The 21,151-nt window shown below is 42.1% G+C and overlaps 1 protein-coding gene across 2 annotated transcripts in view; it reads right to left on the bottom strand.

Moving 5' to 3' along the window:
- AGBL1 (ATP/GTP binding protein-like 1) overlaps positions 1 to 21,151 on the bottom strand; it is a 920,262-nt gene that overhangs the window by 819,609 nt on the left and 79,502 nt on the right. Inside the window, exons 1-3 of one of the 2 annotated variants that reach the window (XM_010832176.1) lie at positions 18,600 to 18,630; positions 17,394 to 17,449; positions 13,298 to 13,391 (exon numbers count right to left, since the gene is read on the bottom strand). In XM_010832176.1, coding sequence (XP_010830478.1) covers positions 13,298 to 13,391; positions 17,394 to 17,403 — 104 coding nt within the window. In that variant the 5' untranslated portion in view covers positions 17,404 to 17,449; positions 18,600 to 18,630. Of the gene's footprint in view, positions 1 to 13,297; positions 13,392 to 17,393; positions 17,450 to 18,599; positions 18,631 to 18,763; positions 18,896 to 21,151 lie in introns of those variants that run through there. The other variant, XM_010832175.1, reaches the window with a different exon arrangement.

Below are 21,151 nucleotides of genomic sequence, written 5' to 3'. Positions count from 1 at the left end.
GCCTGTGTTCTGGAACCCGGGAGCCACAGCTACTGAAGCCCAAGCACCCTACAGCCCCTGCTCCACAACGAGAGAGGCCAGCCCAGTGAGAAGCCCACACACCGCAACAGAGAGTAGCCTCCGCTCGCAGCAGCTAAGAAAAAGCCTGGGCAGCAACGAAGACCCAGCACAGCCAAAAATAACTGTTTAAAAAATAACTCTGCTAGTGCGTTATTTAATTTCATAAGAGCATCCTGTAATTGGCAGACCTTGGTACTAAATCTGAAAAGCATTTTGTGGGGGTTCATTTGACCCCAAGCATGCTATATAACAAGGGCCAAAACATGCTATATAACCCAGGCCACAATATGCTATATAACACAGGACTTTATCGTGTGGATGATGATCACTATAATTAGTGTGGGCCATTTTCGGAGACAAATTATTTCAGTCATAGGCAACAGAGATGTGAGGGTCCCTCTTTCCTTTTTAGAGTTCTCAGGCTCTAGTCAAATGGTACACCACCTGTGTTTATTTTTTCAAGTAATTTAATATTCTAATGACTTTTATAAATTAGGGAAAAGGTCATCGTGTTACAGCAAGGTAGGGTAAAACTATGCTTGGATATTCCTATCAAATGCAGTATACTAACGCATATATATGGAATTTAGAAAGATGGTAACAATAACCCTGTATACGAGACAGCAAAAGAGATACTGATGTATAGAACAGTCTTTTGGACTCTGTGGGAGAGGGAGAGGGTGGGATGATTTGGGAGAATGGCATTGAAACATGTATAATATCATATATGAAACGAGTCGCCAGTCCAGGTTCGATGCACAATACTGGATGCTTGGGGCTGGTGCACTGGGATGACCCAGAGGGAGGGTACAGGGAGGGAGGAGGGAGGAGGGATCAGGATGGGGAACACGTGTATACCTGTGGTGGATTCATGTTGATATATGGCAAAACCAATACGATATTGTAAAGTTAAAAAATTAAAAATTTAAAAAAAAAGAACTGGGATCTTACCTTACTTCTTCTACCCACAACCTGTGTAAACTACAGGAAAATCACCTATTTTGGACTCAGTCTCTATTTATCAAGCCGGGGGTACTGAAATGAGTACCCTCTACTTTCCTTCTGCATAAAATATTTCAAGATTCTATGAAAATTAAAAGCACTGCTGTCAGAGAGTCTAAAATTGTTTCATCCTTTTAAAAAATATTGTAGAAATATTTAGGTGGCAAAAATCATAGCAGTTCTGAGAAACAGGAATGAGATGTTCCCAAAGTATAACATTTAGAAAAACTCTCCTAACTGTGAAAGAAGAAAATGGACAGAGACTCTGGTAAACACTTAGAGAAAGACCCCACCCCAGAGAAGTAAGGACTTGCGGCGATAGCAGCGTGGGAATCTTTGGGAAGGCGTGGTCACCTTCCTCCTAGACGCCTGCACGTGAGAAGCGGCCAAGGTTCGCTTTTGATCACAGGCATTGGAGAGTTAACCATGGCGCAGAGCATTATCTCGGTGATACTGAAATAAAAGAGCAAGACCGGGGGCTCTGTCCCACTACATTCCTTCTTTAGGCTGCCAGATCTCTAAATCAGCAAAACAGTAACTATTAACACTCAGATTTCTTTCTCTCTCTCTTCCTTCCTCTCCCTCCTTCCCTCCCTCCCTTCCTTTCTTTCTCTTTAGTCTGACTCTGAAGATCCTGCTCTGAAATATCTGAGTAGAGACCTATACCTAATTCCACCTTAGTCCCCACTCAACTGTTCCTGACTACAAACAAATACTGAGAGACAAAGTATCTCTGTAAGACTGAAATTACCAAAAAAAAAAAAAAAAAAAGACGAACTGAGTTATGAATATTAAATACATGGTTATGAATGCAAAACTTTATCAGAAGCAGTGAACAGCAGACAGACTATAGCAGAAAACTGAACTAGTCAAGTTTAATGCAAACATAAAGAATTTCTCTAAAATGAAAAAAAAAAAACAAAAACCTCATACAAACAAACTAAGGTAAGAAAAGGAAGGAGAAGGGGAAGGAGAGAAGAATGAGAGAAGCCAAGATATAAAGATATCCTGCCCTGGCTCATATCTTTCTTTCCCAGGATCACCCATCTCAAACTTCACCTACGTTAATATCCAACTAATTCTTCACTCCACCCAAACTAGTCTGTCTCTTGCTTCTTTGCGTTCTCTTGTGCTTTTCTCTCCACCTACAAAAACACACGCTGCTTTTGCTCCCTCCAGTCCCCACGCCCAATGCTAATGGGCTAAATCCTCCTCATTAATCAAAACTCTCCAAGTCCTTTTTGAATGAATGAGTAAATGAACAATCTAATGATCAGTAATGGTTTTGTTAGTTTTAATGCACGCATCCATAGCCAGACAATCCAATGTAATATTTTGCAGACTAAATTTTACTGTAACTATTTTGATTTAGCTTTAATTTTCATCATTACAAAAGTAATGCCTAATAATTACAGAAAACACTTTTAAAGTTAACATTTAGTCCTGGTGGCTCAAACAGTAAAGAATCTGCTTGCCACGCAGGAGATGCGGGTTTGATCCCTGGGTTGGGAAGATCCCCTGAAGAAGGGAATGGCAACCCACTCCAGTATTCTTGCCTGGAGAATCCCATGGACTGAGGAGCCTGGCAGGCTACGGTCCATGGGGTCACAAAGAGTCAGACGTGACTGAATGACTGAACAACTCCCATGGATCACTGTTCTTCATTACCTGATGTCAATTAAATCTTTTAAAATAATTTTTAAATATATTTTATCTGTGGTTTTTTTCAGATGGGAAGATTAATCTGATCACAGTTCTTCCATCTTGGGAACAGAAATTGTCTGCATGTTCTTATACCTAGTTGAGATCATTTTTAATTTTGACGTTACTTTTTGTGGTCAATATTTTATCTTAAGCTCATACTACTGACAAACAGCATTCCTAATGTATTTGTTGAGTGTTGCTACATGATATTATGATGTATAAATATATCCATTTTACTATGTATCCCATGCAAAGAGTCGGACATGACTGAGTGATATAACTTTCACCCATGTTATCACATTTTTTGTTTATAGTATTTCCAATTATAAATAATATCATGATTGATATTTTTGTACACAAATACTCATCCACCTTTCTCAATGATATTCTGGACAAATTTCAAGAAGTGGAAAAATTAGTTTAAGGAATGGGAATGTGACAAAAAAAAAAAAAACCTGATGTACATCATCCCATTGTCTACAGGAAGATTTTATCAATCTACACTCCTAACAGCATATATGAGAGTTCATCTTTTGAATCCTCACCAACAATATTACTTTTCTAAATATTTGCCACTCTGATTTATGAAATTGGTATCCTGATATAAATTGTGTGTCTGTGATTACTGGCAAGCTGAATATTTTCATGGGATTATTGGTTTCTCTATTTCTCTTCGTGAATTATGTATTTCCATTCTTTTATTGCTATTAAGATATTGGAGTGTTCCAAAACAACCGAGGTAGGCTCCCTGGCCCCATTCTGTTGCAATATACCCCAGTCATATATGAACCCACCAGCTTTTATTGTTTTTTCTTTTTTGTTGTTGTTTTTGCACTTGTCTCTGCCTCTGCCTGGAGGGTTCTTCTTTTATAACATTAACGACTTTGAAAATCCTTTCCTATTTCAAATCAAAAGCTGCCTTTTTAAGTGAATTCTTCCTTGACAGTTCCTGGGTAGACTAGATCCTCCTTCTTTGAACATCCTCCCATTATATTATCATATTGTGCATGTATCTATAAGCGCCCTAAAGCACAAGAGCTGTAGATTTTCATCTCAAAGTCCACACATCTCCACAGATAATAAATGTCAAAGACACTTACTGAAGGAATAAATGGTTAAAAGAGTGCATCACAAACAACAGTGTTCATTTATTCAAGTGATATTTATTGAATACCTACTGTCTACCACTTGAAATTAAAACCTAATTTTTTAATAATTAACTTATTTGAAATGGCAAACGATTGTTTTCTAGCCATTCTTCTCATTGGCTCTTTTAAATATAATTAATGATCACATGTGACCTAATATTAAAATAGCACTATAACTGAACTTAGAACATTTCCAATCTGTTCCCATCCTGCAATCTCTGTGTAAATTCTTTAAAGAAGCTAGCTATAGAAGGCTATACATCTGCTTAATAGATTTCTTTTGACCGTTGCTTTCTAGCTAACTGAGTTGGCCTGCCTCTGCTTAATAAACATACCCCAGACCCAGCACCCACTCACAGCCCCATAGGGAAAGCAGAATGTGCTCCCTTCACACATATGCTTCATAATTCACCTGAGTGTGGAATCAACCCCTGAAGAATTTGGTAATGGCCTATTAGAAGCATCTCTTGCTTCAGGACTGCCCTGGTGGTCCAGTGGCTAAGACTCTGCGCTCCTAATGCAGGGGACCCAGGTTCGATCCCCGGTCAGGGAGCTAGATCCCACACGTCACAACTAAAGACCCCACACGCCACCACTAAGACCTGGCGTGGCTAAGTCAGTAAATAATACTTAAAATAAAAGCAATTCTTCCCTCAAAGCAAAAGGCAAAGGTCAGAAGAGTCTCTCCTGATACAGGTCTTTCTGAACCTCCCATCAGCTCTTCGAAACCCCTCACCCACATATTTGAAAGCAGTTATAGTATTGCGAGGAAGGCATGACTTACAGGAAGAAACAAATTTCTTTGCAAAAGTTTCTTGCTCATTCAGCCTGGGCTAGAAGATTAATAATCTATTGAAAGTGAAAATTCCCAAGAGCCTGCCTCCGAACTCCAGAGGGGAAATGGGAGCAAATCCTTGAAGCACATATGCTTCATCATTCAGTCCTGTCTGACTCTTTGTGCCCCCACGGATGGTAGCCTGCCAGGCTCCTCTGTCCATGGGATTCTCCAGGCAAGAATACAGGGGTGGGTTGCCATTTCCTCCTCCAGGGGATCTTCTCAGGGATGGAACCCACATCTCTTATGTCTCCTGCATTGGCTAGTGTGTTCTTTACCATTAGTGCCATCTGGGAAGCCCAAATCCATGAAGAGGTATGGGCAGAACAGGTTTCAGCACATAAAGATGGGAATGGAGTGTCGTAGAGAACCCTCACAGAGCCAAGGGGGCATGTAGGACCGTCCCGGGTACACAGGCCAAGCAAGTTTTATTCTGTTTTGCTTTGGAGCCTCTGGCTATACAAACAGCTGGACGTACCCCAAATCAGCATGTTACCAATGTTCCATCTGCCCCATCTCATGTCATGCTGAGGACAAAATACCACACCACAGGAGAGACCTGCTTGCCAGATCTCTTCCTTGAATTAAGGACTGGCCATGGGGTCCCTGGGCAACCCCATATGCATGTATTTTAGAGCTCCTCCTCCTTGAGGTATCCAATTCACCTCACTCAAGTATCAGGGTGTCTAGGAGCGAGAAACAGACCAGGAGCCCTGTGGATGCACAGCCAACCCAAGCCCATCTCAGGCCCAGAGGAGGACTTGACGCATTTCTAGGCAGGCTCTCCAAAGTCCTGAGCCTCCTAAGGATCCAGGTCCACAAGAGGAGGGCTTTCTGGCTCAGCTCTAAGGATCAAGGCATGATGAGGACATTTCCACAAAACAGGAAATTTGTCCATTTCACAAGCCCAGCACTGGGGTCAGGAAGTTCCTCCCACACTGTGCTCTTATGGTTGCCATAATTTGAACGCAGGGTTCACCTTCTGGTATTTTCAAACCCTCCTGCCTAGAATCAAGATAGACACTTACAATGTTCTCAAATAAATATCAAAAGTCCTAGTTCGGGGCAGGTTTGATTTGTATTACACAGTAGAGGATCTAAGAGAGACAGAGTTTTGACATCATGATGGAAGGCTGAGTTTGACCTCTTTGGGTTTTAACTGCCTCATCTTAAAACAAAGGAAGTGGACCAGCAGGTCCTCACGGAACTTCCAACTTTAGATCCTATGACTTGAATGTCTACAACTGGCCCTAATCAGGGAGAGATCACTGGCTTCCCAAAAAGATGACAGGGATTTCAACCAACAAACCTAGTCACCAAGGTTTTAATACATGTAGGAAACTCTCCATTCCATGATCAGCTACAGGCTTGGCGTCAGGTGGCAAAGGCACTAATCACTCTGTCAGTAAGTTGAGCCTGTGTGGCCCATCCCCAAAAGAAGCACTTGTAGGGCTGGGGTGGAATTTTTTTGTTCCTGTTCCAGGGTATTTGAGTCCAAGTGATCTGGAGCACACATTTTTTGAAATCGGCCATGTGAGCCCAAACCCTGGAGACCACAGAGTCTTAATTATATTAAACCGAGAACAGCAAAAGCCACAAAGCCATTCATGAGAAAGTAAGGGGGGAAAGAACACCCAGGGAGAAATTCAGTAGCTATTTTGAAAAACAGGAAAATTTGCTTCTCTGTCTCAGTGACAAAGTAGCTGAGTCACCAAATCACTCATGATCTCAGGGAACCCATGAGCTTTGGTTGAGTCTCCACTCATCTGTCAGCTACTCTGAAAAGTGGAATGGTAGGATGCTTGGAGAAATTCCAGAAGGTCTGGGTCTGCAAAACAGGAAAAATGTAGGGAGTTTTGCAAGGAGGGAAAGGAGGAGAGGGACATTTTTTAGAGCTCGTAAACTGAAGATGAAATCATTGTAAAGAACTGCCTGTGAAGCAATGTCTAGTAATCCTGCACTCAGGCAAAGCTCAAATGCCAGAGATGCTGTGAGATCAGGCCTTTGAAGGGAGAAGATCACTTAAAACTATTCTAAGCACAGACAACAAGAGGCTAAGCTGGAGAATTTGCTTATGAGGCTTGCTAAAGACCCGACACATTCATCTTCTCCTCTTGTCAAAGTGTTGGCACCCAGTTGAAGCACATGGTCTCTGAATGCCGTGGCCCCATAGAATGCTAGGCCCCCAGGAACTCCTGAGCCTGAAGAGCATAAATTATAGCATGAGAATTCTGCTGAAAGCCTGAGAGGACATGGATGGGATGGGAATATTGAAAATGTCCTCGGTGAGTGTTAGACCAGCAGGGTCCTGAACAACACATTTCCTGACCTCCTGACTTCTTGGGAAAGCTTTAGAGAAATTTCAAGTGAAGGATTTTGGCCTTTTCATTTTTTTTTTTTTTTTTTTTTTGGCCACAAGGCATGTAGGATCTTAATTCCTTGACCAGGGATCAAACCTGCAACCCTTGCATGGCAAGGCAAAGTCTTAACCACTGGACTGCCAGGGAGCCCCATACACTGATGTTTTTAAGGCAAAAGAGGTCAACAGAGTTTAAAGTCCTGAAAAATAAACTGATGCTCACAGCAGAAATTGCCATTGTTTTTACAGAACCATAGGTCCACCCTGGAAATGAGGGCACCAAGGTACAGGACGAGACATGGAACAAACACAGGCTCGTCTAAGGTCATAAGATGAGCCAGACCAGCAATCCATCTTTGCCTCAATAAATTTTCCTACTTAGCAAATTTGGAAAGCTCAAGGAGAGCTTTGGTGCAGATAAACAAACTTGTTCACAGGGGAACCAGCTAGTGAGAGCGAGCTCACCCGGGCCTGGTGTCATTCCTTCCCCCTGCCACCATTCTATAAAAAGCTCCCCCATAAATTCTAAAGCCCCATAAATTCCAGCTGAATGGATTATCAAACCAAATACTGGAAGCCTAGCTCTGTCTCAAATAGGAAGCGAAGCCTGAATGTGAACGCTGCCTGTCACGTCCCCTCACACTCGGATCTTTCTCTTCTGCCAACCTCAGGCAATCCTCTAGACAAATCTGAGGAAGAGATAAAAGACGCCACGTGTGCCTTCCCTCCAGTGAGACTCTCTTCTCTCTCAAGCTGACGGTTGCTGCCTTCATTCTCTTAGCACGATTCCTCTCCCTCCAGGCACCTCAGTCTCTCACGCAAGAGACTTCAGAGAGATCTACCACATCATTTCCCAGACATGTTTAGACATGATAGAACCTCACATGTGAAGTTCTTGGTAACAAGGAATAAGATAATAAATAGGAAGTACCTACAATAGCACCCGGGCTTTCCCAGGTGCCCCAGTTATAAAGAATCCACCTGCCAATGCAAGAGATGCAGGTTTGATCCTTGAGTCAGGAAGATCCCCTGAAGGAGGAAATGGCAACCTGCTCCAGTATTTTTGCATGAGAATTCCACAGAAAGAGGGGTCTGTCACAGACGGTCACAAAGAGTCAGACACGACTGAACACACACACATGAAATAGCACCCACTCAATAAATGTTGGCTTTTATTAATCATCAGATAGGTTATTCAAATATATATATATATTTTTTTTAATGAAGTTCTTTCTAATTAAGAGTATACCATGGTCTGGGCACTTGGGTTGGGCCAATGGAGAACAGCAAAATAAATATAATTTGACTTCTTCCTTCAGAAGGTTGAGAATTTCGAGGAGAGGGAAGACACACAAACCAACATGTGTGGTGCATGCTCAGTCATTTCAGTCGCGTCCAACTCTTTGCACCCCTATGGACTCTTTGCGCCCCTATGGACTGTAGCCTGCCAAGCTCCTCTGTCCCTGGGATTTCCCAGGCAAGAATACTGGAGTGGGTTGCCATTTCCTTCTCCAGGGGAACTTCCCCACCCAAGGATCGAACCCACCTCTCCTGCCTCTCATGCACTGCAGGTGGATTCTTTACCACTGAGCCACCGGGAAAGCCAACATGGGAGTCAAATCTGATATGTGTTTAAGGAAAATGTGAACAAAGAGCTGGAGGAGGGAAAATTCCTTCCTGTGAGGTGCCTGAAAAGGGGGGGGGGGAGTTTCTCCCATCCAATAAGACAGAGATGCCCTTCCAGAGGGAAGGAAGCACCTGAGGAAAAGGTCTGGAGCAGGACAGGGAATCCCACGTGCAGGGGCAGCTGACTAGAGAGATGAGAGGAGGACTGCAAGGTAAGGAAAGAGATGGAGATCAGGACATATTGGGGGTTTTTAATACATATATATATATTTCTTAACACATATGCACACATATATATGGGCTTCTCAGGTGGCTCAGCATTAAAGAATCCGCCTCCAGTGCAGGAGATGCAGGTTCAATCCTTGGATCAGGAAGATCCCCTGGAGAAGAAAACAGCAACCCACTCCAGTATTCTTGCCTGGAGAATCCCAAGTACAGAGAACTCTGGGAGACTACAGTCCATGGGGTCACAAAGAGTCGGGCATGCTTTAGCAACTAAACACACACACACACACGCGCGCACGCGCGCGCGTATTGGCTACACTGCATGGCATGTGCAATCTTAGTTCCCTAACCAAGGATCAAAGCCACATCCCCTGCATTGGAAGCGTGCAGTCTTAACCACGGGACCACCAGAGAAATCTCCCAGGACACATTCTTAATTGCCTTGAAGTTAGGGAAGGCCAACTGGAAGGCTAGAGGAGCCATCTAGGTCTGATTAAAAATGGCTCAGAGTAAAGCGATGGTCAGGAGGAAACAGGTTCAAGCTGACACAAATCTATGGCCCTCAGACTCTGCCAGCATGGAGGCTATTTGGGAAGTGAGGGAGGCCTGGAGCAGCCACCTCCCCTGAGAGTGAGGGTTGGCAAGAAGCCACAGAGGGTGAGTGACATTGCTCGGCATGCCCCTTCTCTCAAAAGGTATGCAGTTGGTGCCTCTGTCATAAATCTCACCCTGAGTACTATCTGGAGACAGGGTTTTATTGGAGGACAGCTGCATAACTAATTTTAGGTTTGCACTGGAGAAATAGGGCAGGTTTAATCTCCAGGGCAGGGAGGAGTCACAGAAACAACGCTGAGCATCTGTTCTCGCTGAGGCATCTGAGAATAACTCTCCCGGAGCTTGCCAGCACTTGCAAGATGACCCTCTTGCAAGTAGAAGTAGAGCTATTCGGACCCCCTGACATGTTACTGCATCCCTGGAAGACCCTTTCAAAGCCCCAGGTTCTGGCATCCCAGTGGACTAGAGTCGAACCCACTGGGGTATGCCTTAGTTACTTTTTGGGACAGGGAGTTCATGGGAGAAGGTGAGTGATGGCAGAAACCTCCCGGCTGGGCGTTTGCCTCTAGCTTTGCTGACTGATCTGAAGCAGGCGGCCAAGTATCCAATAGCATTTGTATTCCCAACGAGGAAAAACATTAAAGCCCAGCAAAGCTTCTGAGATTTTTGGCACCTTCTTTCTTAATGCCCACAACAAACCTAGGAGGAAGGACTTGATATTCACACTTTGAGAAATGTGAGAGTTAAGAAAGGATAAAGGACTTGCCAAGGAATCAGCTAGAAGGAAGGCTATAAGGCAGGTCTTCTGATTTTAGCGCCTTTCTTCTTATTGTGCTGCTGGAGGCTGGAGGCAAGGCAGAAAATGAGGAAGCGTTGAGAAAGAATTCAAACGCAGAAGAACAGATCTTTAGCCTTTGAGAGGAAATAGTCACTCAACCGAAGAGAAAGGCTCCCCTATCATTAAGCGAATTGGTCCATGAGTTTAGAGGGTCACTGAAATTTAAACAAACTTTAAATGCTTATGATTGTCTTACCTATGGTTGTTTTAGAAATCAAATGCTGGAAACAGGCTGTGTAAGGTACGACGATGGTGGTTTACGAGCAGAGGCTCATGTATCAGACAGGGTTTAAATTCCAGCTCTTTCACTTAAATCCCAGCATGTTACTTAATTTCTTTCAGCTTCCTTTTATTTTTTTCCCCCTGTTAAAATTGGGAATAGTAATAGCACCTGCCTCTAAGAGGAAAGGATCGAGTGAGATAATGCATGCTAAGAGCTTAACACAGGGCAGAGCACATAATAAACGCCATGGCAATGACAGCTCTATTGAAATGGCTGGTGGAAAAGCCTCTCCTCTATGGAGGTTTGGTTTTAATTTGGCGTTTGGATCAAGAAGGGGAATCGTTTTGTCTTTTACAGAACAGACCAGAAATGCAGGAATATGCCAAGGTCCCCGAAAAGTCTGTGTCATTGGAAACATCCACCACTGTTAATCCCTGGGGTCACTTTCCCATTTTTCTATACACCTTGATTGGATCTGTGGTGAATTCTACTCCTTTTGCAGGAGAAAAAGAGCAATAGAGAGGGCGACTAGCATGAATCTCTGAGAAGGGGGCTTCGCTGCTTTGTCATTTACTCCCCATCCCCCAGTTTGATATAAAACTATATGGATCCCATAAAGGAGGGGCCTAGGGCCAAGAGAAGCCAGGGAGGACTCACCTAGAGAAGGTCTCTAAACAACATGGTACCCGAGTGAGCACTGAGGGATACTGCTATGTGGGTGGGCCCAAGAGATGCTGCTAGATTTTCACATGATATAGGATAAGTACCAAATATCTTTGAGCTGTCAAAGAGATGCATGCAGACAACAGCAGTTTAGACGAGTCCTGGAGGGGCCTTCCCTGGCTGTCCAGTGGTTAAACCTTCACCCCCAAGTGCAGGGCTGGAAGTTCGATCCCTGGTCGGGAAGCCAAGATCCCACATGTCACCCAGCCGAAAAATCAAAACAAAATGGAAGCAATATAGCAACAATTTCAATAAAGACTGTAAAAATGGTCCAAATCAAGAGAAAAAAAATAAAGCAATCTTTAAAAGGAAGCAGGGAAAATAGAAGAGTTCTGGGGAATAGGGCAAAAAGATACAGCTCATGGATTATTGACCAAAAGCCACATTAAGACTGCATATGTCAGCAGTAAAGGCCTACAAACCATGATAAAAACCAAAATATCCAAATCAAACATATTTAAATTGAATAATGAAGTTTAAGAGGGAAATAAGATCTATTCAATAATTACAGAGAAATCAAATAAAGTTAATTTTTTTGTCACTGAGCTTGTGACTCTGAAGTTTCATACTTAACGAGGATCCTTTGATAGAATTTAGTTGAATTTCATTTTGCAATACATTTGCACTTCAGAGATTTTTCAAATGAGGTACGTGCAACACAGACTCCCAAAAGAGAGGTGGTCTCCAAACAAAAATGGATCCCTAGCCAAATCAGTTTTGGAAAAGGGTATATACTACCTGGAAGCTTCCCTGGTGACTCAGTGGTAAAGAACCTGCCTGCCAACACAGGAGACTCAGGTTTGATCCCTGGGTTGGGAAGATCCCCTGAAGGAAATGGCACCCCACTCCAGTATTCTTGCCTGGGAAATCCCATGGACAGAGGAGCCTAGTGGGCTACAATCCATGGGGTCATATTACTGAGCAACTAAAGAACAATTAATACACTACATACCCATCTTGAATATTCTGAATTATGTGTTGGCTTTACAAAAGCTCTGAGAAGTCTTAGAGTAAGGAAATGTACCTAACTTTTTTTAACCCAGTACTTCTCGATATATTTGATGAGTAATTTTTTTTGACTGAGATATCATGCTTTTCACTCTAGGAATTGCTGGTGAAGAGAGGTGCAGGTGAGAATGGATGATAATGGCATTGGTCTGGTGACCCAAGAGAAAAATAATCAGGTGGGAGATGAGCTGAAGATTGATGCTGGGATGCGGAAAATACCATGGCTGGGCATGGAAATGCTCCTTTGCCAAACGACCCCATATATCTTGGAAATTGGCTGAATTTTTTCTAATATTCTTTCAAGGTCCTTGCTGAGTCACTCCCATAAATGATGGATCTTAATGGTTCTGAATATCTCTAAAGCTGGCGTGTCTGACCATCTCCCTTTTTTTAAGTTTGTGATTCACTCCACTCCAGCAGGCAGGACCAGGGAGAACAGGCAGAGTTTCACTTTCCAATCATAAAAGCACATCTCAAAGCTAGCACGCAACCAGAATTTCATATCAGAGATTTAACTGGCCATCTCTTCAGAGACCCTGAGAACATCTCATTTCCAGGTCCTTTCTGGACTGTCTTTAAAGGGCTGTACTCATTATGGTAGAGTTGCTGTGATTAAAAGAGATACCTGAAGGCTTCAGGTAAAAAAAAAAAAAAAAAAGAGTTTTGAGTCAGACAGATCAGGCTGAATTCAAATCCCAACTCTGCCTTTTCCTGGCATTGTGATCTTAGGGACTCTCTCCACATTTAAGTTTCCTCATCTGAGAATGAGGATGGTGCTATACCCATTATATCATATCTATTCAGGTTTGTTGTAACATTCAGAGGAAGTGGTGCATGGGTGGATGGGAGTTGACACAGGATAAGGTCACTGTACCATATCTAAGGCGGACATCGTAGCTATGTCAACCCATCACCATGAGAATATCTTTGGGACCATCCCCATCTCTGTATCTGTTCAAAGGGGGGAAAAGTACTAAAAAGTGCTCAGTACCTGATTACTTGGGTGCGCTGCTGGGTGTAAGGGGTGATGACCTTGAGAAGCAGTTCCATTGCTCCGTTAATTCCCAACATGGCTCCTGTGGTGACTGAGAAAAACAAAAGCACAGTAGTTATTGACCCATCTGAACCAAGCATTATTTTCAGCATCACAGATTGAGCCTAAAAGAAAGATGAGGTCCATTGCCTTTCCTGCCAAAGGCAACTCTAAGTTGAGAAAGTCTATGGTCTTTCATCCCTGGCTTGGAAGTTAAAGATACCTGAAAAGCACTCATTATCTTCCCGTCCTATCTTTTTCTCAAAGGTTGCCAAAGCCATGAAATTACGTTTTTCATTTTCCGGTGGCCCATTGCCCTACACCATTGTATTCGGGGGGAGGGCGGTATAGTCACTTTACAATGTTGTGTTGGTTTCTACCGTACAGCAAAGTGAATCAGCCACACGTATACATATATCCCCTCTTCCTTGGATTTCCTTCCCATCTAGGTTATCCCAGAGTATTGAGTAGAGTTCCCTGTGCTGTACTGTCACTTTTCACTAGTTATCTGTCTTGTACATAGTAGTGTATATATGCCAATCCAAATCTCCCAGTCCATCCCACCCCTTTTCCTTCTTGGTATCCAGACTGAAGCAAGTCAAAATGAGAAAAAACAAATATTGTGTATTAATGCATATATGTGGAATCCATTGTATTTTTAATCAGAATAGTCAAGGTAATTGCTGAGGAGCAGATTTCTCTTTAAGTAGACCTTTGGCTTTCTGGCAACTTCAGGTCAAGCTGTTTCACCCACTACCAACTTCCCAGATGATACATACATGCATGCACACACATGCATGCACACACAGACAAAATGACATTCACACGTGCATGCGCACACACACACACAGCCAGCATCTTAAGAAACACTTTCTTGGGTACATTTTACTGTTTGGAGAATTTACAATGAAGAAAAGTCACAAGTGGATGGGTTAAGGGTGAGTACAACTTGGATTCACTTCTTTAAAACTTTAAGGAACAACTTAATAAAAAAGATAGCACCCTTTCTGTTCCATGCCAAATCCAAATTCTCCTACTTTGGCATTCGGATCTCCCAACACTGAGGCTATGGCTTGACTATGCTTCTATCCATTAGTTGGTCCTTCTCAGAGGTAATTACCAGAAATCTTTGTCTTTTTGTCCAAGTGGATGGTTAGAGAAACATACTGAGAGATCTGAATAACAGAAAGAGACTCAAAGGGGTATCTGGTCAACCTGGCAGCTTCAGGTAAGTATTTTGGATACAAAATCTCTGGATGCCACTCTCATCTCCAATGATGCTCCAGCTTCTCCACAATATCCCCAGCACCCCACTCCACTCAGCTCACTTTAGGAAGAGCTCTGGTCACATCAAAAAATAAGAGGAATCCACAGGATACAAAATGGAATCAGTTTGGCTGGGGGCAAAATGTTCAATTAGGAGAAGGAAAGAAGATTATCTTCCAAGGTGTGACTCTTTTTTTTTTCCCTTTACCGCACTATTCTTGTGAAACAGAGCAGGATCCTATGGTCCTTGCCGCCCGCCCCCCTCCCCACACACACACTCTTCTGTCTATAGAAAAACTTTAACCAAAGAAAGAATTTAATCAGAAATGTGAGAAAATGCAGCAGCAAAGTCAAGCTATCAAAGGAAACCAAATAATAATAGTTCAGTCAATAAGCAAAGTCAAGGATTTTTCATTCCTTCTCAAGAGCTAGTAATAATATACTGAGTCATATCCTGTAAGCTATCTTGTAGATACTGAAATTCCCACCAGGTGGAAGAAGTTAAGTACATGATGAGCAGACTGTAGCCATGACATAAGCTGCCACAATTCCCAGAGTCGGCCTCAAAGAAATGGAAACAAACTGAACCCGGAACTAAAGAGTAACTGTACTTAAAACCATCAAGATGACCCTGATGGGACCACTGATGACCAGTTTCAAGGTGGCCGTTAGAGCCAACCGTGCTGCTTCTGCATGTAGTCCCCTCCCTCAGCCTATAAAAGCTCTTGACCCCTGACTGTTGGTGTGGGAGGTGTGGAGGAGGGCACGGAGTCGATCGTTGGACTGGCATCTACCCTCCCCGTCTGGTTGCCAGCATCCAAAATAAAGCAAACTTTCCTTTCCCCCAACCTGGTTTCTTTAAGGGCTTTTGAGTGGCAAGAAGCTGGACCCCATTTTCAGTAACATACTAAAACGTAGGAATGCCTCGTGCTTTGGGCCAGCTTTGTTCCAGGAAATATGAATGGTAGCAAGGGGGTCATGGAGAAGCAAAGAGGGAGAATCAAGGGAGGCTTATCCTGGCTTGCTCCAAGCCTCAGGAAAGGATAAAAAATGGAAAACTGGAGTCTCTAATATAGTTCATCCCAGTACAGTCCACCAGAGAGAGACTGAGGCTGATGTCTGAGTTACCACGAGAAGTGTGTATTCCTGGAACATCCCCTGTGCATCCATTCCTCCTGAGGCTAGTACAGGCAGTCACTGCCTGGATCAAAATTCAAGAATTTGGCATCCAAGTTCTGTCCATCAATCTTCCACTCCCATGGCTACCCAGTCTTTACTTCTAAGTTGGGAAAACATGCTGGAGTAAACTCCTGGCAAATAATTCAGCAAAACTCTAGTATTAAGTACAGTTAGGGAGGAAATAGTTTTAAGAGCGTGAATTCTAGCATGGAAGGCTTTCAACTTGGAATTGAGAGAGAATAACAATAAAAAATCCTCACTAATTTCTTCCATGCTGGATGACTGCCCAAGGTTAGACCTCTGGCAGGTCTATAAACATCCCCATTGGCCAAGTGAAAGCTGGTGAAGGGTTTGCTGGCTGTCAGAGAGCCATTCTGGTTCCAGCCAACTTCTTTTGCAGATAGGAACTGTTTAGAAAACTTGCTGGAACATTCGATAGTGGCTAACAATTCACACAAGAGACAGCAATCCATGGGCTTCATGAACTCTGCTTGCCTCTCGTTAGTAAAGTTAATGTGTAGAGACTGATCATATATTTTTTAAATATCTTATGAAATAGTTTGTACAATAAATGTTGTCTTGGAATAGGAGACAAATGGCCACTTCTTCATATCCATAGGCAAATCTCCGCATTTTTCAGAGCTCCCTGCTGAAGGAATTCTTCAAGATCTCTATAATCAATGTATATAATGAGAGTAGGCTATTCATTTTAACTATTCTTTACAACAGTGGTCCCCAAACTTTTCAGCACCAGGTAGCAATTTTGTGGAAGATAATTTTTCTACAGACTGGAGTGGGGGATGCTTTGGGGATGATTCAAGTGCATTACATTTATTGTGCCCTTTATTTCTATTATTATTACATCAGCTCCACCTCAGATCATCAGGCGTTAGATCCCAGAGGTTGGGAACCCCTGCTACAAAACCAAAATAAGATATCTCAAATCTCATGCTGCTGGCAAGCTCAAAATGGGAATGGCATACCTTCTGCCTACTCATCAATAAGAGTTGTCCTTTATGCAAAGCCACAGCCTCTCACTTAGAATTTCCTTTTTTTAGACATTGATTTGGATATATTCTTTTAACCTCTCTGAAATATTGTCTGATTATCTAGTCAATATATATGAGTGTGAATGGAGATTCTGTCTGTGAACATGGAGTCAAGCGTCTATCTGATTTTTCCCTAGAAATACTGTCTTTTGATGGGCCCTCCATGCTTATTCACTTCCAAGGTGTTTCAATGGTAAGATGAGGGTTCAATCCCTGGATCAGGAAGATCTTCTGGAGTAGGAAATAGCAATGCCCTCTGGTATTCTTGCCTGGAGAATTCCATGGACAGAGGAGCCTCGTGGGTCACAGTCCAAAGAGTCGGACATAACTGAGTGACTGAGCACACACACAAGTACACACATGCACACACCATGCTTATTCATGAAATTAACCAATAAAACATGTCCCTACTATTTTGGTAGTTCTGAGGCTAGTTACAGAAAAGGTCACCTATTAATTCCCTGTATGGGCATGCTTCCTATTATCTCATAGGACCGAGGGAAAAGAGGAAAGCAGAGAAGCAAAACACTTACTTAGCAACTGTTATGTGATGAGCTTACCCGCGAACATGATCTTACTCACCCATCCACCAAGTCTATGAGGTCTTATTACAACTCTGACTTTACAAAGGAAGAAACTGAGGTTAAACAAGTTAAGTGCCCATGTCATATGACTCTTAAGAAATGAAATCAGAGTCAAGCTCAGGTCTTCTTGGCTCTAAGCTCACGTTCTTTCCTCTAGAGAGTATTATATCTAAATAATTGCCACTTTTCTTTCTGCAGGAAAGGAGCTTAGAAAAGAGAAATAAAAGTCTATGTTCATTATACTGAAATAGGTGGTACAGAATATAATCTATTAATAAGAACTGTCTCTGTGTGGAGAGTAGAATAAACATGACTTTTGCAGTTAGAAACTCAGCCCTCATGACTTATCTGTATAAACTCAAGCAATTTCTTCACTCTCCTAAGCTTCCTTTTCTTCTTCTTAGCTATCAAACGCTAAGTCTACATACAGGATTGTTAACAATACTCAGAAATAATCCAAATTAGGAGATGGCAAATAACATCAACACTTCTACTGTGATATATCAAATTACCTGAAGGACCATTTTAAGACACATTGGGAGATAAACTTGGGTAAAGGATGTCATGATGCATGCGTGACTTCAGGGACACAGTGGAGAGATTTGTGATGTGAGGGCTGCTCTTGACAGCTGTAACACATTGCACTGTGCCTTGGATGTAAGGACTCAATAAAGTCTGCTTTCCCCTGGAATAGGTTTTTTTCACCTTGTAGTACTGACAGAGAAATGTAGAGTGCTAAAACAAGTAGCTCCCAAGGGAAAACATTATGGACCTCTCATTTCAAGAACTGATTCAAGAGTTCTCCATGGACACTGACATAGAGAACACATTTATGACACGGGGTGGGGGTACGGGGGGAGGAGAGGGTGGCATGTACGGAGAGAGTAACATAGAAACATACATCGTCATATGTAAAATAGATAGCCAATGGGAATTTGCTGTATGTCTCAGGGAACTCAAACCAGGACTCTGAAACAGCCTAGAGGGGTGGGATGGGGAGGGAGGTGGGAGGGAGGTTCAAGAGGGAGGGGACATATTGTATACCTATGACTGATTCATGCTGATGTTTGGCAGAAACCAACACAATACTGTAAAGCAATTATCCTTCAATTAAAAATAAATAAAAGGAAAAAAAAAAGAGTTTTCCACAGCTGAGGAGGAGACAAAGAAATAACTTCTCACCTCTACAGTCTCCAGAATGTGAGGATCCTCATGGTTTATTTATCTTGTTGGGATTACATCTGTCCTCCACCCAAGCCCTCCTTCCAACCATACTCCCAAATGATTTCCAGGTGCTCCAGTCCAGATCTGGAAGCCCTCCAGAGAGCCGCAGTTGAGTTGCTTACCACTAGAGGCGAACACACGCAGAGCCCAGAGACAGTGGAGGAGGTTCTGGCTGTGGCATAGGTTTTTCCTGGCCAGAATCAATGTCACATCAAGTGCTTCCAATTCCAGTGCCTTCTGTCCAAACTTTTTATCTGTGAACACATATCAATCCATCTTTGTTGTGTTGCACATTAATTCTGACAGGTGTATACTACATGGGGGAGAGGACAGCAAAGACGGTGGAGGGAAGAGGATTGTCATGGAAATGAGACTTTTCAGATCTAGTAGAAAATGCTAATAAATATGTCTCCATTAGAACCAGATGGCTCCAAAGAGCCCATCAAGGGTACTCATATGGTCCATTATTCTTCAAGTATTATTTACATGTGCCTTGTGGGTTGTATGACTCTTATCCCCTGTATGTAAGAATGCTTCTGGTTGTTCTCAAACATGAGCTAGATGTTAGTTGGGTATAAATTTATTTCTCTAAGACAGTTTTAGAATCAAGGATACTCAAGTGACATAACTTGGGCTTTCCTGGTGGCTCAGGGGTGAAGAATCTGCCTGCATTGCAGGACATGTGGGTTTGAGCCCCAGGTTGGGAAGATTCCCTGGAGAAGGAAATGGCAACCCACTCCAGTATTATTGCCTGGAGAATCCCCATAGACAGAGGAGCCTGGCAGGCTATAATCCAGTGAGTTGCAAAGAGTCAGACACAACTTAGCAACTAAACAATAAGTTACATAAATTCAAATGTAGTGTGTGGACCTTGATTGGATCCTTCCCTGAGCATGTCTGTAAAAGGCACGCTGAGAACATTTTAGAGAAACTAGAATGAATATAAATATGCATGTCTTGTTAATTTGCTAGATTTGTGATTCTGGTATTGTGATTATATAAGAAAATGTCTCTCTTCAAAAAATTCACTCAAAAGTGTGTAGGGAATATCACTGATGAACATAGATGCAAAAATCCTTAACAAAATTCTAGCAATCAGAATCCAACAACACATTAAAAATATCATACACCATGATCAAGTGGGCTTTATCCCAGGGATGCAAGGATTCTTCAATATCCGCAAATCAATCAATGTAATACACCACATTAACAAATTGAAAAATAAAAATCATATGATTATCTCAATAGATGCAGAGAAAGCCTTTGACAAAATTCAACATCCATTTATGATAAAAACTCTCCAGAAAGCAGGAATAGAAGGAACATACCTCAACATAATAAAAGCTATATATGACAAACCCACAGCAAACATTATCCTCAATGGTGAAAAATTGAAAGCATTTCCTCTGAAGTCAGGAACAAGACAAGGGTGCCCACTTTCACCATTACTATTCAACATAGTTTTGGAAGTTTTGGCCACAGCAATCAGAGCAGAAAAAGAAATAAAAGGAATCCAAATTGGAAAAGAAGAAGTAAAACTCTCACTATTTGCAGATGACATGATCCTCTACATAGAAAACCCTAAAGAGTCCACCAGAAAATTACTAGAAACAATCAATGACTACAGTAAAGTTGCAGGATATAAAATCAACACACAGAAATCCCTTGCATTCCTATACACTAATAATGAGAAAACAGAAAGAGAAATTAAGGAAACAATTCCATTCACCATTGCAACGGAAAGAATAAAATACTTAGGAATATATCTACCTAAAGAAACTAAAGACCTATATATAGAAAACTATAAAACACTGGTGAAAGAAATCAAAGAGGACACTAATAGATGGAGAAATATACCATGTTCATGGATTGGAAGAATCAATATAGTGAAAATGAGTATACTACCCAAAGCAATTTATAGATTCAACGCAATCCCTATCAAGCTACCAACAGTATTCTTCACAGAGCTAGAACAAATAATTTCACAATTTGTATGGAAATACAAAAAACCTCAAATAGCCAAAGCGATCTTGAGAAAGAAGAATGGAACTGGAGGAATCAACCTACCTGACTTCAGGCTCTACTACAAAGCCACAGTTATCAAGACAGTATGGTACTGGCACAAAGACAGAAATATTGATCAATGGAATAAAATAGAAAGCCCAGAGATAAATCCACGCACATATGGACACCTTATCTTCGACAAAGGAGGCAAGAATATACAATGGATTAAAGACAATCTCTTTAACAAGTGGTGCTGGGAAATCTGGTCAACCACTTGTAAAAGAATGAAACTGGACCACTTTCTAACACCATACACAAAAATAAACTCAAAATGGATTAAAGATCTAAACGTAAGACCAGAAACTATAAAACTCCTAGAGGAGAACATAGGCAAAACACTCTCCGACATACATCACAGCAGGATCCTCTATGACCCACCTCCCAGAATATTGGAAATAAAAGCAAAAATAAACAAATGGGACCTAATTAACCTTAAAGCTTCTGCA

This window comes from Bison bison, unplaced genomic scaffold (genome assembly GCF_000754665.1).
Source record: "Bison bison bison isolate TAMUID 2011002044 unplaced genomic scaffold, Bison_UMD1.0 scf7180017860443, whole genome shotgun sequence".
NCBI classification, from domain to species: Eukaryota; Metazoa; Chordata; class Mammalia; order Artiodactyla; family Bovidae; genus Bison; species Bison bison.
This window is presented reverse-complemented; position numbering and strand designations above follow the sequence as displayed.